The 19,652-nt window shown below is 36.8% G+C and overlaps 1 protein-coding gene across 1 annotated transcript in view; it reads left to right on the top strand.

Moving 5' to 3' along the window:
* The window catches only part of LOC141446973 (metabotropic glutamate receptor 2-like), a 308,858-nt gene that overhangs the window by 113,104 nt on the left and 176,102 nt on the right, over window positions 1–19,652 (top strand). Inside the window, exon 3 of the mRNA XM_074114046.1 lies at window positions 11,000–11,142. Coding sequence (XP_073970147.1) covers window positions 11,000–11,142 — 143 coding nt within the window. The remainder of the gene's footprint in view (window positions 1–10,999; window positions 11,143–19,652) is intronic.

The raw sequence follows: 19,652 nt of genomic DNA on the forward strand, positions 1-19,652 counted from the left end.
AGTAGTAAAGGAAAAATTTGTTGCTCGTTACCTCTAGTTTCAGAATATGTGACTTGATTTTAGATTGCTGCCCTGACGCGCGTCCAAAAGTTGGGGTTCGCAGATGAACCTCATTTTCATATGCACAGTTTTAAAGAGTATAAAAAGTTGTGAAAGAAACCGGAAACCGCAATTCGATATCTTCAAAATTAAAGGTGCTAGGCCATTTCAAAATCTGATATTTACTAATCATATTTCAATTTTTTAACTTGTTATCAAAGAGAAAGAAGAGCACGCGTTAAGTCTTTTCTATGTATTTTTTCATCCCCTTTCTACTAAAAATATTGTCAAGGCAGTAAAGCTAGTATTTTTTCTTAATATCGGGAAATAAGTCGTTTTCCGAGTGATTTTTCTAGGAAAAATCAAATGTTAAGAGCTCAAGTATACACAAAATGGCTAAAAATTAATTTTACATCTGTTACAAACAAGAAGGTTTAATAATTATTTGGTAATTTTGGGAGAGTTGCGTTTAATTACCAAAAAAAAAAAATTGGAAACCTCCTGCCACATATTTAAGTGATCAATATCTTTCATGTAAAGGATCAAACTTATTCCTTAATTTATCAAATAATGCACTTTACTCAACTTGTACAGCATATACTGTGCCTTCAAAGGTGCCTCTTCTGGCTCGTAAGCCAGGTTAGCCAGGAGGTTATTAACTGCTCTCTATAATCGGGCAGGAATCTAAAGTCACATATTCTGAAACTAGAGGTGAACGGGGAACAAATTTTTCCTCTACCATTTTTTGCTCAGATTAACCGTTTAAGCATGAAATGCATTTGAGCCGTCTTAAAATGAACACCCTGCATATATTTTGTAACTTAAGAGATCTACAGAAACAGCGTGCTGAGAATACACAGGACTGCAAAATTTAATTTTGAAAATTGGAAAGATTACTTTTTGCTATTCTAGGAGCAATGAAGGAAAATAATATTTCTTCGCTCCCTTATAACCGATCATTATCAATCTAATCTAATCGAGATACCTCCTTACAATCCCATCAAGTGGAGAAATTAGCCACACGATAGAAGTATAAATAATAAGAACTGAATCAGTGCTCTAACTTCATTCATCTTTCCGTCACGCTATATCTCAATAGCGGAAGCCCTAGGCCCTTCGATTGTGAATTAAATTTCAAATAAATTAATCATTTCCTCCCAATGAAAACCAAAAATATACTTGGTAACATTAACAGGACTTCCTCTTGTAGAGCTTTTTTTTCTCCATCTCCTCTAAAAATTGGTTTCAATGTTTTTTGATTGGCTTTTTTAATATCTAACATCCTTTGATCATTGGCCACCAAACAGTGTCCATTTCCGGAAAGTGAGCTGCTAATTAGTCAATTGAGCTGTTCACTGCACAAATCGATTATCTCTACTTTTTGGAAATATCTTCGAATTTAAGAGTTAAAACATTTGGTTCATACACAACTTTTTTTATATTTTTTGTAATAATGGAGATTTTTTTTTTTTTTTAATTTATTTGCTATTCACAATCTACAAAGAATAAAATGTAATAAGTGAATACGATAAAAGAACACTGGATCAGCTTGAGGAGAGAAGCTGCCCACTGGCAACACTCTCGCTGGAGTTTCTTGTACTATTGAAGCTGGTCACGAGGCCAACAGCGTTTCAATAATCGAGGAGGACGATCTGGAATCGTTTTGGATGCAAGATTTTGAACAAGAGGATTGGTACAGAATGGAAGAGAGTCAAAGAATTTTCTATATTTAGATTTAGATTCGTCAGTTACGTATGAGGTTTTAAGGTCGTTATGGAGGGTGGAGTTAGAGACATAAAATGGAGAATTCGTAATCTGACGGAGTATTTTGGATTGGAAGGACTGGATCTTTTGTGAATTAGAAAGTTTGGCTGAACCCCCCAGTTCGAGTCCGTAAGTCCAGATCGGTTTGAGTACGCAGTTGTATATTAGTCTTTTATGTTCCAGTGGCCAATTGTCTGCCAATTAGTCGCAGTGGTAATTTGTTACGTCGGTTGAGTTCAAGTCTTTTCAGTTTAGTGTGCGGATCCCACGTTAGTCTTTTGTCGATGTACATCCCAAGGTAGCGAACTAAATTAGCAGAAGGAAGAGGAATTGAGTTGAAACTTATAGAGGGACAAGAATTACGACGCAGAGTAAAAGTTATCTGTTCGCACTTTTGAGAATAGAGATTGATCCCATTAGACGACACAAATTTTTTGGCCATTGAATAATAAATAATTTATTTCAGAAGCCATTTTGATTTAACTCCAGTGCTCTAAATCGATGCAATAAAATCAACTCAAATTTAGTAGCAGGCGCTGAATGATGTCGGTAAATTGATTTGCATTTATACTATAAACAGAATTATAAAACAATAGTGAACATTATTTCATCGCATTTCTCCATTTTGTTTTGTTTTACGCAGTTAATTGAGTTGAGCAGTGAACGGCTCAATTTTATACCGGGTACAAGGCTTTTATTCTGTAAAATAGATTTAAGAGATTCGTAGCTAAGTACGATCTTAAGATTCACTCTAAAGAGCCTTTTCAGAACAAATTACTGTTGTAACTCTAAATTTGAGGCAGACGGATCAACTGGAGATGCCATTTTACAGAATACCAAAGATTTGAATTAAACGTGGCCTACTATTATAACTGCTAACTTTATCTTCAACTTATTTGAAGTATTTTTTTTTTTTTTTTTTTTAAGAAAAGGTTCATCTAAGAAATATTCTGGGAAAGAAAACTTTAACATTACATTTAAAGCAATAACTTCCGAGTTTTTGAAAGCGGCACGTGGCGAGCAATGAATAGAAACTGTCAAATTCAATTACTTTTTGAACTGTAATTTATCGTAGACAAATTACACCAACTAGAACAACTAAATGTTCAGTACAATCCAATCTTGAAAGGAAGTTTAGTTATTAAGAAAAGTCACGTTTATCTTCACAGCTGATTTTTATTTTTTAAATTCATTAAACCTCCCTTGAGAAGAAGAAGTGTTGTTCTGGCGGTGTTCCTTGATATGAAGCAGGCTTTCGAACGCGTGTGGTACACTGGACTTCTCTGGAAGCCCAAGACCATCCTTCCAGCCACCTATTTCCTCATTTTGAAATCATTCTTGACTGACAAGACATTTTAGAGTGAAGAGTGAAGGTAGGAACTATTCTTTCTCCAATCAGCCATACTGACGCTGGAGTTCCGGCAAGGCAGCATACTAAGCCCCATTCTGTACACAATCTACTCCTCAGACATACCTGCTCATCCTCAAACTACTCTTCTCACCTATGCTGATGATACTGCCATCTTATCTACTAGATCCATTAATAGCTCATAGAAACCTTCAGTCTCACCTCACCTCCTTAGAAAAATGGGCTATCAAACTGAACGAAACCAAATCTCACTACTTCCACTCTTCGACGCATCACTCTTCCTCCTATTTTTTACCATTTAATTCCTTTACCAGCAGTCAACGTAGTCCGCTACCTTGGGCTTTACCTTGACAGAAGACTTACATGGAATCCTCATGCACAACTTAGGAGAAGAGAACTCAACAGACGCTTCTGACAACTGAAAAGTATATTAAAGCCAGTCCTGGGCTTATGGCATCGAACTGTGGGGTTCAACCAAACGCTCAAATCTGCAAAGGATCCAGTCCTTGCAGTCTAAAATTCTTCGCTCTATAGTTTGACGCTCCTTTCTACTCACCTACTTTTTCTACTTTTACGTCACCAATCAAACCATTCACGAACATTCCTTTCGTGCAACACAAGTTGCTGAAAACACGTTACAGAAAATTCCATCTTAACATTCAAACACAACACCATCCACTTGTACAACATCTATCTTCCAGAACATTTCCAGACAACACTTCTAGACGTCTTACAAGACAGTGGCCTCGCGATCTCCTTTCTGATGAAGAGAGTCAGTAGAATTTAGAATGTTTTTAGAGTGTTACCGCTGGGTAATTTCTCCACTCTGATATGTGTGAATGTTGCTTATTGTTACGCTTGTTGCTTATAACGCAATGCGTTGATTGTAACTAAATAAATGAAAAAAAAAAATTCATTAACTGAATTAAGGATGGATGAATTAAATTAATCAGATCGCAATTATATTTATAATTAATTTCCTACTTCAAAATAATCTCTTCAAAAGTTAATTCAACGAGAAAAGCACAAGTTTGAACCATTAACTCTAATTTCAGACTGAAACTTTCAAAACGAGCTTTTTCTTAATTTACTTAGCAAGAGCAGTCTTATAGCCGTAAGCTAGTAGATGTCTAACTTCAAAATATTTCCTAAATTAACTAGATTTTGATGGTGGAGTTCCAAAATACACTTTTGATGCTTACTATGAGATTATCTGCATTATTACATTGCTCTCTGACTGTAATAACAAAGTTTTGTTGCTATAAAAGCTGTGACAGAAGTTTTGTAGAAAAGTTGTGGCTAGTCAAACAAAATACCTTCGACAGACAAGCTGTGCCACCATCACCTGGAGTGTAACTAATAATAAATCGTTAAAAACTATACTTGCTTGACTTATTGCCCCGGATGTGATATTCAGTATAAAAATGTTTGCGAATATCTTCTTTTTTTTTTTTATAAAAAATCTATTTAGCGAGAACTCACACTACTGTCGCTAAACAGGTATTTATTTCAAATTTTTTTAAGGATTTAATTGGGGCCTAGCAACAGTAACTAGATAGGGGACCCCAAACGTTTTACCGAGGGGGCCACTTCACTGTCCCTCAGACCGTTGGAGGGCCGGACTATGAAACAAACTATTTTAAAGTTTAAAAAAAAAACAAAACGGGAACAAATAGAATATTTCTAATAAAGAACAAGTTAATTAAAATCAACAAACTGCCCAGTATTTCTGTGGGAATTATGGACCTGTTTTTGGCTAATGAGATGGTCCAATGTCCGGTTTAGTTATAGTGCTTTGCCTTTCTTCTGCTGTTATTTTTCGAAGCCGTGCGTCCCGCGTCATTGGAAATAGTACTGTACATGAGCGACGCAGCGCTTTGCGGCACCGCCACATATAGTGGCTCCTCTCACTGACCACCAATAAAAGAGATGCCCCTTCCGGAAGTGCGGCGGGGGCCGGATAAATGTCTTCAGTGGGCCGTAGTTTGGGGACCCCTGAACTAGGATGCCTTCTAAGCTTCACTGGGCTACCCTCAAAGAACAACAACAGCAATACAAGGACGATTTCCAGGTCCCCACTGTAACCATACGGTTAGAGGAGAGGCCCGCTAAAACTAAGAAGTATTGTGGTGCTGGGTTCGATGATCAGGTCCAGGTCTCAAACTTTAATGAATGGTTAATAAAATAGTTTACAGCAGAGTATGTTTGCTAGCCAAAGAGATGTTAATGGCATCCCTAGAATCATCTTACTAACAGCTCTATTTCACCATTTAATCATCATTTTACATCAAAATTAATACTGACAACCTGTCGAACACATCCGTAAATTAAATAATATTAATATTGCTTGAAGCGACAAACCCTTGGAAGCTAGATGGACATGTTGTTCAAAGATGCATGAACTGTAGTTTCGGGAGCTGTAAACGGAAAGATGAGCACCTAATTTGGCTAAAACACCATCAAATTTGTGCCCCCAAAGAAATGGCGACCAGGTACCCAGACTGGAACAACGTCCATGATAGTTTCTCTAATCTCCTTGAACAGTAAGAATTTTCGAATGAGTCCTGAATGTGCGAGCTGATGGAGATTTTTCTTAAAATGTGAGAACCGTTTTTCCTCGTCCAAAATACATCAACCATTCGCTAAGAGACACTACTATGTTATATTCTGTCTCAAAATAGACTTCTTCTGTTATCATCCACTCCGAAATCAGTGATCTAACATTTGAAGTAATTAGTTATTACACCTCATGAACCTAACATGACAGAAAATAAGTTTCGAAAATAAAAAAACTATTTAAAAAAAAGGATGGACCTTCATGTTTGAGTAGTTTTTCAAATTTATTTTTCAAAAAATCGATCAAAATCGTAAGAATTGAGTCATTAAAATCGCTCTTGTAGTTAACAGATTCTAGGCCTTATTTCAAAACCATAACAAATGGTTTTTGCACACATTAACAAGACATATTAAAAACAAATTTTATTTCGCGCTCAAGGATGCCCAAAACATGAAGTACCGGCAAATGGTCAATTAAAGGAAATTAGAATCGATTGCAATACTTCCTAATTACTGAGAGTAAGATAAGTAATGAAAATAGTTCTGTGAAATGAACCTCCATGCGGTTTCCTAAGCAGAACAAAGAGCTGATCCAGGTTACCATTTAAAGTTGTGGTCGCTAAGTAAAGTCTAATACTAAAAACTTATTCGAAAATTACTTCCTTCAGGACAAAATCTCCTGACAACTAGAACCAACCCTTTTAAGTGGACTCTTCCCATGTTTCTAAAAGACAAAAACTAAATTAGTTCAAAACCTCATCATTAGTAACTCAAGTCAATTCCCTTTTTACACCGTATTTCTCACAAGTTTGTAACACCTGCCACAGACTTTATACATTTGGGACCCAGTAGGTCCTGTGTTAGTGTGCCCCTCCCCCTCCAAAAACTACAGCCACAAACCCTAATTTCCTACTTTTATTTCAAACATTTTGAACTACAAACGGATCAAGTAATTATGGGATTCAATTTTAATTAAGCCCGACTTAAAAATTAGTTTTAGAAAATGGTCTGTGTCTGTGTCACTTGAGAGAAATCGCCCGAAGATTTCTTTATCTTTAATTTGGGCACACAACTTGTACCGGATTATTGCGGGGCCATCGTTAGAAAAAATAAATGAAATAAATAAAGAAATGTGTTCAAAAAATAGTCCGGGCTACTGCATCATGAACTTGGGTACAGTGGCTGAAGTTCGGAATTACTTATTAGTGGACTAGTGGTGACGTGAACTGCACAGCTGTGGCAGTTCTAGATTGAGTGCCGACAAGCTAACTCCGTCCTTGTGGTGACTATTATTGTAATAGTGTGTTAACATGTATAATCACTTTTTGACGTCTCGTTTGTGTCATTTTGAGTCATAACTCCATCATTATAACTTCATATAAGATAAATTAATATTGATATAACTCCTTCACTGTTATACTCCACTCAGGAGTTAAGGAATGCCAAATTTCTTTACAACCTGGCTGATAAAAGACCCTAGTTAGAGAGTTGGTGCTATAGAAGTTATTCAGCTATTCTAAGGTACAAGGTATTTTTTTTGCCTGCATATTTTTGCACATGCGTAAGCACTAGCAGACATGAGTGGAACGAAGAAAGAACTAAACGTGATGGAAGCCGTTTAGTTCGCCACGTTGGCAAGCTTACGCCAGTGACCATCCTAGGAGATCTGCGTTATTTGTTGAGATGTTCGCGTGGCCATCGCCGCTTCAGTCTGCGCTATAGAAGGAAGTGTTGTAGTAGCCATGTTGTGGGATCAGAGGGTTGTAATGACTGTGTAGATTTGAGTGGAGTTTTGTGTACCGAGGATTGGGCTATTTCAGTAACGAGAGGAATATTTAGATCAGAGTGTACAGTATGATTGGAGACGTAGAAGGGAGCGTTAACTATTGTTCTCAGGATTATAGACTGTAAGGTTTCAAGTCGGTTGATGTTCGATTGTTTGGCACTTCCGTACAGCTGCATTCTGAACTGCATTCTGTATTGGGGCAGTATATAGTCTTCTTTTGTTCATCAGGGTCACTTTAGAACGTCGGTCGAGTAGTCTTTTCAACAGTTTATACCTCAGATTGAGGTCAATTCGTTTGAGTCTCGTGTGGGAGTTCCATGTTAGTCGTTTGTCAAGATGTAGTCCGAGATATCGTACTTGGTTAGTGATTGGTATAGAAGTATTGTGGAAGGAGAGAGGAGGGATAGTTTTCTTGTTTAGAGTGAATACTATGTATTTAGATTTCAATTCATTCACTTTGATTCTCCAGTTTTGCAGCCAGGGCTCGAGAAGATTTAGGTATGATTAGAGTGCACGGCTAGCTATTACAGGTTCTAGTTAAAGAGGACAGAACTGCAGTATTGTCCGGCGATTGTGAAAGTATTTGCAAAATATTTAAAATAAATAAATAATAGAAATCTATTTACCTATGACAAACTTTTTCATTTCCGTTGGGATTATCTCAAAAATAGGTTTAACAATTATTTTTTTTGTTGTAAGCATGGCACACTCAATGCTCTATAATAAGCATTTTTCAAATATGTTTCCAGCAAAATTCATTTAAGTAGGGGCAGCTTTTTGAGAGCTAAGCTTGTACTGCTTAAACTGCTACATTTTAGAATAGCATAAGTACGTATTGGGATACTTCCAGACCGATGGACTGTGGAAAACATGAAGAGACTTTTTTTGTAGTTTGATTCGAGCATTCCTTGTCATCATCCATCTCTCCTGAATTCCCAGGATATCGTAGAATTGCATAACTAAAGATAAAATTATCAAAAAAGTTTGGTAGATGCTCTTTTTTTTTTTTTGAGTGAACATGACGGAATTGATGTGAATATGATAAAACTTTAAATAATCATTTCAACTTTTAACTTTGTTTTTTTTTGCGTTTATTTTTGCTACTATCAGCGCGTTGGCGCTATAAGTAACAGTGATAACAGTAATAATAAAGAACAGAAGTATATGAGTGGAGAAGTTACCCAGTGGTGACACTCCAAAACATTAGGCTATTAGTCGCTCTCTTCACTTGAGAGGAGATCACGAGGCGTCTTGTCCGGGTTATCAGGAAGAGTTCTTGGGGAAAGATTTTTAGCTAGAGGATTTATATGAGATTGCAGGCTGAAGTGGAGTTTTCTGTATCTTGTTTTAGCAACTTATGAGATAAAAGGAATGTTAAGGTCAGTGTGTATAGTCCAGGTTGGAGCGTGCACAATAATTCGAAGTATTTTAGATTGAAGAGATTGTATCCTTTGGAGATTGTAGCGTTTGGTTGTACCCCACAGCTCTATTCCATACGCCCAGATGGGTTTCAAAATAGAAGTTTAAATCAGTCTTTTGTTATCCAGAGAGAGTTTTGATCTATCGTCAAAGAGTCTTTTAAGTAGTCGATAGCGTCTGTTTAGTTCTGTTCTTTTTAGTCTAGTGTGGGGTTCGAAGAAAGTTTAACTTTGTACGGTTAAAAAATAAAATAATTATGTATATTGAAATTTACGACTATGGTGCAATTGCCCTTGCATTAAATATATCTAATTGATATCTTCCCAATACGAGTAAACGACTAACTGTGCAATACCGAGTTAATTGCGTGATTATCACGGTTTCAAACGACTCACCACAGGTGATTGAGATGAAAGGCGAGGCGACTGTGAATTGTATTGAGGCTCTTAAGTTTCAAATGAAAGGGAGTTCTAGTTCAGTATGAATAGTTCTGTTACAGGCATAAGAAAAACAAATAAAATAAAGCAATCGCCTAGTTTTTCAGGTTCAAGTCCAAATTTGGTGTAGATGATGAAGTTTATTTTATTGTCACAAATAAACAGCAGAAACGAGGCTGACTGCAGAAATAATCCGTCAAGGCAGTGGGGGCTATAATGATAATTGGTAGGCCTATTAACTGGCCACTGCAGGCTCTGGAAGTACATGCACCGCAAGGGTCTGGCGGATGATAGCCTTTGTAGGTTCTGTCAGGAAGAGGAGGAAACGGCACTGCACGTGTTGTGTCAGTGTGAGGGGTTTGTTTGGCTGAGGATATTACTTCTCGGGGAGGAAAAACCAAGGCCTGTGAGCTTTACTCAGGAGCAGCTCTCCAGAATTGGGTGCCTGATTAAAAGGACAGGTCAGGAGGGCGAGCTTTAGAGTGAGGGGAGCCATAATAGAACCTTAGGGGCGTAGGCCTTGAGGTCGCCCTAGCTGAATCTAATCTAATCTAAACAGCAGGAACACTTGGGACTCAAAGTGGAGTCCTATGAGTCCATGCCCATTACCTCTAACTAAACCTCCTGTGAGAGGACATCGTACGATAAAGAAATTTTTCGACTATAGTGCCTGAAGTTGGTAGATGTTAGAAGCTTGGATATTCCATTCAGTCCAATTCCAAACTCCAAATTGGTTTCAGTTACGAGTTTAAGTACTTCGTAGTTGAAATTTTTGAACACATGTGGAGCTTTGCAAGTGACTAGAAGCATTTTTTTAAAACGTTCTTCTCAGCTTGTTATTTTCCAAACTTGTGTTTCCAATTAATTATATCAGACACATTTTTATCTTATAAAAACAAAACAAAACATAAAAGGACTTTTTTAGGACCAAGGATAGCCTTGCCGTTGACGACACTTTTACAGTTAAAATTCAGAAAGGTTTTTTTGTTTTTTATTTTTGCAGGCTAGGATAAGATCAAAGAAAAGCAATTAAGATAAATCGGTATCCGTTCTCTAGAGATAGAGCTTCTAACTTGTCTGTCGTTTCATTCCAGTAAGCATAGTGGGGTAAACCGCGAAAAATGCCGACAGCTAAATATATATGCTACATCCACCCGCACCTATGTGTTCCTCCACTACTTTGTGGTTCAAAAAGGATTTCCATGCCACAGTAATGTAACTTTGATCTCCTTTTTAGAAGGAAACAAAGCTTCCTTTAATTTTAAATCGAAATTCCAATATAAAGTTGCATTCCAGAAACATTTTATTGTTTACTAATTCTTCCCTCGAACGATTTATTTAAATAAATAATTATTACAATTTATTTTTATGAAGTATTCTATGAAAACGTGTGACCACATGGGAAAATAATTATCATAATCAAAATGACCTTCAGCGTGAAAAGAAAAAGCTTAACCGGGAACAATATAAATTCAAAACCAAGTATTAGTATTACGTAGGTATTAGTACTCCAAGTATTAGGCTATTTCGGCTCCCAGACGCCAACCTAGTTGAATTTTGGTATCTTATATATTTGAAAACACGAAAAATAACGACTATTTAATTTTTAATTTCCTACTATCTTTGCAGGTTCGATTAGTAACATCGATGACGGTGAATATCATTGCAACAAGACCCAAGTTAGAAAGGTGATCTCAGGAGTGGTTGGAGCTGCCTCCAGTGTCACCTCTATACAGGTGGCTAACTTGCTCAGACTATTCAAGATACCGCAGGTAAGAAGTTTATATTAGCTGATTGCATTTTGTTGTCCGAACGAATTTTTAGGGTATCTAGTCGTGTGAAGAAGGATGCGTTGAATCGTCCATGTGAATAAAGGTGCCACGATAGCCGAACGGTTAGAGATGAGACCCGCAATGATAAGATGTATTGTGGTTACAGGGCTAAATGCCCCGGGCTAGAAATTGGATTTTATATCATGGTTAACTTGAGAAATTTTTTTAATATGTTTACCAGTCGCTTCCGTCCTCGACAACACAATCGGTAAACGTAAAGCTTGTCTAAAAAGTAGGCAAGCTTTCATTTAAATAGTATTTTCCAACATTTAAAGCAAAATATCTCTATTCCAGCCTGGACAATTCTTGCTTGTTTATTATGTATTCCTCAGTCACCTTTTAAGATTGCTCATAGCAGGATTACGAAAAATAAGATTAGAGGATATCCAGTAGTGGAGAGGGGGGCACCTTTGAACAGTTTCAATTTCCCGCCAAATATTTAAAACATTTATGTTTGGTAATTTTGTCCATATGTTGTGGTAGACCTGTTGTATAATTGACAGAGTTTCCCTTCGTTTTCATTGTTTGTAGAAGTCAGAATTGAGGAATGTTATAGTTTGTAAGGTAGAAGTAAAATTTTTGTTGCATCTTTGGAAGTGTATTGTGAAGATTGTGGTGGACAAGGTCTAAGTATTGTTAGTCCATATTAACATTTGGAATTCGTAATTTTAAATCTAGCATTTACAAAAGTCTATTTGCTTGCAAAAAGTGTTGGATGCTATATTTTCTTTTATGGAAGGAGAGGGGACACACATTTCAACATCACCAGTTACAATGTGCCCTACCGACCTGCAAGTTTGTGACTTTTTTTTTTTGTTTAATCGCAGAGAAGGGGAAAGTGGGTCCGAACCTACATTAAGAAGCGCAACAAACCGAATATTTTGTTCAAACTTCCTGAACCCATCACACTTCGGGTTCAACATCCCCGAATTGAGTCATTCTTGATTTTTGGAACTAGATTTCAGTGGCAGAGAAAGTAATGTAGTAGTGAGAGAAATAACTGATAGAAGGTAGATTCAGAGTAAAGTAATATCATTTCTTTCTATTTTATATTGTGTTCAAAGCTACCCCACCAGTGGGGCAGATATTAACATTTGACACAACATTTTTAAATTAAAAAAATATAGATATGTATGTAGAGTATCAACTGTTTATTATTGATATAGATCAGTTAAGAAGACTTGAAAGTTGTAGAAAACAAAATAAAAAGGTTCAATAATACGATTCTGGTGCACTCTGCAACAGAAAATGTAAATTCTGTTCAAATTTGCCCCCTCTCCCCTACTCTACGCCATATCCGAAGCCATGAGTGAATATAACATGCGGCAAGACCTGAACGAAAAAAAAAAAGCAACGTCAATAACCACCTTCAATTGAAGGAACTTGGAAACACGTTCCCAATGATGTTGCCTTGAGTTAACAGCTTAATCCAATTTAATTGCTCATATCAACCATTTCTAGAGACCTAAATGGAGTGTGTGAATGAATGTTCAGCTGGTAAAAGAGTTATTTACTCACTGGCATTCATGCACGTACAAGGCGAGCTCCCTAAATAGAGGGATCCCAGAGTATGTCCCTTACAAATTATAAAGCAATTTCAATAAATTCTCGTCATACTCTTCGAGGGGAAACACTATGCTAATAGGCCAATTTCAATTTATATTGAAGAAAAAAAATCTAAATACGAGGGGTACCCAAAAATAACCGGAATTGCGTTGCCGCGCATGGAGCTTATGTAGTACGCATTTCTGCCGCTAGACGTGTATAGCGCAATTCCTTGCCAGTTCAGTCCTGCCTGTGTTGTCTGCCTGGCTTGTTCTGTTCATCTGCAGTGATTGTTTTTACCAGCGCGGTTTTGTTCTTTTTTCGTTTTTTATGATGGCAAGTTTAAGTGAACAACGTGCAGCTCTGAAATTTTGTTTTCTACTCGGCAAAAATGCTGCTAGAAAAGGGTTGCTGCCAAGTTTGTTCCTCGAGTTCTGACTGACAATCAAAAAGAACATCGAGTTGAAACATGTCGTGCTTTGAAACAACAGCTTGAAACTGATCCAGACTTTCTGTCAAAGGTCATTACTGGTGATGAGTCATGGTGCTATGGTTATGACCCAGAAAAAAAGCAACAGTCGAGCCAATGGAAGACGTCATCTTCACCCCGACCAAAAAAATGTCGTCAAGTCAAGTCAAACATCAAAACAATGCTGATTTGCTTTTTTGATGCCAAAGGCGTAGTCCATTCAGAGTTTGTCCCCCCAGGTCAGACCGTCAATCAAACCTTGTATTTGGAAGTTTTGAAAAGATTGCGCAATAGTGTTCGCCAAAAAAGACCCGATTTGTGGCAAACAGGAGACTGGTTCTTCCACCACGACAATGCACCTGCACACACAGCCATCTCTGTTACACAGTTTTTGGCTAAAAATGGCATGGTTCCGCTGCCCCACGCACCTTACTCGCCTGACTTGGCTCCGTGCGACTTTTTCTTATTTCCACGCATGAAAAAGGGCATGAAAGGTCACCGATTTGACAACATTGAAGAGGTCAAGAAAAAAACGAAGAAGGAGCTGTCAGCCATTTCTAAAGATGACTACAAAAAATGTTTCGAACAGTGGAAGCACCGGTGGGACAAATGTATTAGTTGTAATGGAGAGTATTTTGAAGGGGATAAGGTTGTTCTGTAAAAAATTTGTAAATAAATAGCTTTTAAAAAATAATTCCGGTTTTTTTTGGGTACCCCCTCGTATAGTTAATGAATGTTTTCAGCATATTTACAGCAACGGTATATTAAGAAATTTGTTGATTTTAAAACTGAAAGGGTTCAGATATCGTGACCTTTTAACATTGTTACCAGTTTAAGGTAATTGTCTCTCTAGCTAGATTATGTAAATAGTTCAAAAGTGTTCAAAGGTAGAGCGATTCACAAAGAATTAGATGAAAGAAACTATAATGAGTTGTGGATTTTAATTAAACTTGTTAGGATTAATTAATTCTCCAATTTGATTCCCTTTCTCCCTCCTCTCTCTATCCGGTTCTCTTTTCTCATTAACTCAATCCTTAATAGCCAATAATTATACATTAAAAAAAAATTCTATTTATATTCTCGTAGTGCCTCCCCCCCATTCATCTGCTCCTAGAAGAGGACTTGCAGTTGAGGATTACGTCAATCCCAGGATATCCCTTAATCTGCCTCAGAAAGGTTACCCAAAGAGAGGAGGAAAGTTTTGGGCAGAGAGAAGGGAGTAAGATATCCCAGACTACTGATTCTCTCTTATCCCAGGCTACCATTGCTATTAAAAATTTTAAATATAGCCAATATTTGAATATAAAAATGTATTAATTAATAAGTGCGAGACCTGTGAAGCTAATATGTATTGTGGTACTGGGATCGATTCCCCTGGTCTTAGGCCGTGGATTTTATTTAATGGTTAATAAAAGAAATTTACAGTAAAGTATGTTTGCTAGTTGCTTCCGTCCACGACACTTAATTTGGACGTAAAGCCCACCTGAAAAATTAGGCAATTACTACTTACTACTACTATTTAATTAATAAGTTAAACAAACGACGGTTCCGGTCAGACAGATTTCTCTACAAGCACGTGAGACGCTGCAATCGAAAGAGAAGGCTTGAGTCCAATACTGGAGTTAAATGTTTAGCTGCTGAAAAGTATTTTGGCAATATTCTTGAGGGGAGACAAAAAATTGAGATCCACCAAAATTTAACCTTCTGTATCTCATTAACTATCTCCTTAACAAAGCTTACAGTTTAAAAAGTTCAAGTATAAGGCTTGATTAACCCTTTATAATACCATTAACTGGAGAGATCTTTGTAAAGAATGCTTATTGTTGCGGTTTCCAATGAATCGTCAAAAATAATTTTTTTGAGAATAAGTTTTGAATAAAATAGGAATATATTTGCTGTACGTAAATGGCCAATTTAAATTGCGAATATAATATTTCAGAATGAAGTTTTTTTAGCTTTAAATCTCTCCCCTTAAACTTCAGAATGTGAGAACTTTTTTGGTGTTATACTATTTTAGTATTTCCCCCTCGGAAAATAAAAACGTATTAGTTGTACACATTATTCATTAGCATGCTTGCATTTTTATAAGTTTCAAGTAAAAAATGATGCCTCCATTTTGATTTTAAAATACTCAGGTACTCAGTTGATAAAAAGAAAGTTTTGCTTTAAAATTGGGCAGTCAAAATTGGGGGAAAAAAATCCCCAATAAAAGACAAATTTCTCAAAAACGGTCTAATCAGGTGTAATTTAAAATCTCAAATTGAAAGGCCTGTCCTGACTTTTTTTATTTATCCTTTTAATGAAATTTACACCTGTACCTACAGGGTGCAATAAGTAAATGCGATAAGTGTATAAATAAATAACGTGGCAGACGTGAATGACGGTCATCCAGTGATGGCCGCCGTTAGTCACCCAGTTGGTCACGGGGCCAACAGCGCCTCAGCCGTCTTCGAGGATTGGAGGGTAGCGTAGTTGATGATAAGTTTGCAGCTAAAGGGTTGGGGGATGAAATGAGAGTTTTAGATGAAAATTTTTGTGTCGAATTTTGGCAAGTTCGGAGATGAGTGGAATTTGGATTTAGACTTAGTTGGGTTAATTTTTATACGCCAGTTTTCTAACCAAGGTTCTATTGAGTGAAGGTGGGACTGTGGTGTCGCCAGCGAAGGTGTATATAGAGGTATTAAGGTTAGAAGGTAAGTCGTCAGTGTAGATTGCGTAATGAAGAGGAGTCCTGACTCTCCTGACTTTCTTTGCAATTATTTAGTTATAAATTTATTTTAACTGCTAGAGTAAAAGTAATAATGCAAATACCTCATATTGCTGGAAGATGATTCTAGAGCCTCCAATGAATATCCTCAGCACTGGACACTACACTGACACTAAACACTGCACTAACACACGCACCTGTAATCAGAAAATACAGTTCATAATTTTGGGCATTTTATTTTGTTCCATTAAATTATAGCTATAGAAATTAACTAATGTAGTAGCTTCTCTAGTACAGATTACTTAAGCTAAAGGTTCTTCTACTTTTTTAGATTCTTCGTGGTCCAAGCAAAGTTTTTTATTTATCATCTTAAACCCAGATAATTGGATACAAAGAAGACTCACTAGTTGGTAAATGAGGTACGGGAAAAAACATGTTTTCATCTTAAGGCAGCCTGCGTCATTTATGAATTATCAAAATACCCAAAGTTTTAGACTACTAAAACGTATAATATCGTTAAATTATTTGTAGTAAAGCCATAGAAAGAGGCTTAGTGTGGGTATAAAAGTTTGAATTAATCGGATTGTGATAATTAGGAAGCATCGCAATTTCATTGTGTATACTGAAACATTAAAGAAAAAGTATTAAGTACTTATTATTGAAGGGACTTATATTTCCTTGTTGTTAACTCCCGTAAGTATCTTTTATAGCTGTTGCAACAAGTTGGAGGATTTTAACTTAACTAAGTACCAATAAGATTACAGTATTTCCTCTACAGACATCTATAGTATACAATGTTGGAACTTCTTAACAATCCACGGATTATTATTTATTTTAGTAGAACGGTACGGAATAGAATACGAGGTGTGGCTATTAAATAACAAGACCGATGCTGCTACAGAAGAACTATGCATGCGCCAAATCCTAACGACCGTCAGCTGTGCAGCGTAAAGCCTTCTCTTTCGATTGCAGCGTCTCACGTGTTTGTAGAGAAATCTGTCTGACCGGAATCGTCGTTTGTGTAAGGGGTGTTAGTTTCCGTTTTGCCGAAAACATGATACTACACATTTAGTAGAACAACGAATTGTCGTGAAATTTCACATCAAAACTTGATAAAACCGCTACTGATACTTATCTTTTATTAAAAGAAGTTTATGGCGATGAATGTTAATTACATGCGCGAGTTTTTGAGTGATTCAAGCGTTTCCAAGATGGCCGAGAAGACGTCGGAGATGATGACCGCCCAGGTTGCCCTTCCACATCCAAAACGGATGAAAATATCGATTATAATTAATGAACATTACTACCGGTCAGGTGCTTGCTCACCTCCGTGAAAGAGTAAGGAAAAAACGACCCGATTTGTGAAAGAACAAGTCATGGGTTCTCCATCAAAACAAACACTGCATTGTCTGCCAAGGCGTTTCTAGCCAAGTACAACATCCCAGTTTTTTAGGCCATCCGCCTTATTCGCCTGACCTGGCCCCCATGTGACTTTAGATCTGTTCACCAAAGTCAAGTCTGCATTAAGAGGAACACGATTTCAGCCCGTTGAAGCTGTGAGACAAAAAGTGGCACGCGTCATGCAGAAGCTCACAGAAAAAGACTTCCAGCACTGTTTCGAACAATGATAAATTCGCATGGAGCGTTGCAGGGATAGGGGAGGGGTGCATATTGAAGGTGATAATAACTAAATATGTATAAATTTAAAATAAAATGTTTTACAGAAATAGTCTCGTTATTTAATAGCCACACCTCGTAGAAGTTTTCAAAGAATGAATCCTTCACCAAGAGTTTCTAGTTACCAATTAAACTAAGCAATGATAAAAATGTCCAAATTAATTTAAACTCGACAGAAAGTAATGTGCACCAAGCAGAAGACATTAAAGTTTTAGTAGAAGACAAAAACTACTTCTGACAACGCATGATTAAAATTATTCTGTAATATTTCTCCAATTTTAATTTAGCATTTTTCATTTAAAGGGATAAATTTTCCTTTTATAAAAAACCTGTATTTAGATATTTCAGCTTTTCCGTCTGATGTCATTAAACATCCGGTAAAATTAAAAAACAAAAAAAGTTCAGATTACAGAAAGCACTTATCAAAATAGGGAGTTAAGTGTGATGATGTTTGTTTCCATAAATTGGGGAATCAATGGTTGGGACTATTAATAAGAATTCTGTTCCTGAAATGGTGCAAAAAATGTGTGAGTGGAATTAAACTTGCTGCAATTTACGCAAATTAAAAGTATACGCATGTAAATGCATTCTGTACATCAGTAGACTTTGAAAATTGGCAGTCTGATATAAGCTGTGTCTTTCAATATTGCCATTGAATCTAGCTGAGGACATGATGAAAATTGCCAGCTCTGTCTATAATTCTCCCTGAGTGGATTCTGGCTCGAAAGACAGGGGGTGTCAAACTGGCGACCCCCGAGGTAATTTTTTGTGGCCCACTTTGTTCTGAAATAAAATGAAAATAGAAAAAGATTGTTATTAAGAAAATAGCCTTAGGGGAGTCGGAGCACTGCCGTACACACAATTCCCTCGTAAACTAAAAACGCCTGTACATAAGGCCGCCTTACCTGAAGGCCTGCGGGCGTGTATAAACACGCTGACTCAATTCGGAAGCGATATGTGTGCAATTCAAAGTGGAATTCCAGAATGATTCGTTTTTAAAAGACAAAAAGACGTAGAAATTTCCAAACTATATTCTTACGTTCTCAGCCTTTGAATCCAGATTTAGCCAAACTTGTACGAGGGAAATCGCTGGCCAAGTGTCGGGTAAAAAAAGAATAATAAATCAGAATATAAATTTAACAAGATTTGAAAATGTGATGTGGCCCGCGTGAATCTTGCATGTAGCACCAATTGGACCGTGTTTTAATTGAGTTTGACACCTCTGCACTAGGAGATCAGTGTGGAAGATGAGGATGCCCGTATTGACGGTTCGTCTGAGAGCTTTGGATTGGAAGGACTGTGTTCAGAACGAGGAAATAGTGAAAAGGGTATCGGAACAATCGGTCCGGAAGTTTCCTGGTATCCATTATACAGCGTAACGGTGAATTTTCCAATTATTTTCAATCAAATTGAATGTTGACTAATTGGAAGTTGTTCATCTAATTAAAGTGACTAATGAACTGTGTTACAGCAGAAGTGCTAATTTTTAAGGTTTTATTTTTAAAATCCAAAAGATTGGATATAAAGATTAAGTCTGAATTCAATAATTTTAGATTAGAGCTCACAGTTGGCTGACTTTAACTTATTTCGCGCTAGTAGGTTGGCGATGAGATGCGAGATATGTCGTCTAATTGGGTTCTAATAATGAGATCAACTTTGTTGATGAATTATTCAGTTGAATGTACATCTTATCTGAAGTTTCTTATTTAACAATCGTAACTTATCACTCTTAATTAGTGAAAACTTAAAATTGAATTAAAACTAGACTGCTTCTTGGAGTAAATTCCTGAACGTCATTTTGAAATTTTCGTTCATAATCTTAGCATATGAATGATTATAATTTTTAGTAATAATAAAATACGTTAGTTGACATTATTTTAAAAAACATTTTCCTTAAAACGAGGCCTATAAAGTGTCGAGTTCTATATAAGTAATTGGAATATAACTACCCAGCACCAACTACATGCATGGGGATATCCAGAACAGAGAAGAAAAAGTGCATCTTCTTCAGTGGGCGAAGTATAGAGCTTTTAGAGGTTCCTTGTTAGTGAG

Source organism: Rhodnius prolixus, unplaced genomic scaffold, assembly GCF_049639745.1.
Source record: "Rhodnius prolixus isolate KJV_2025 unplaced genomic scaffold, Rpr scaffold_7, whole genome shotgun sequence".
Classification (NCBI taxonomy): domain Eukaryota; kingdom Metazoa; phylum Arthropoda; class Insecta; order Hemiptera; family Reduviidae; genus Rhodnius; species Rhodnius prolixus.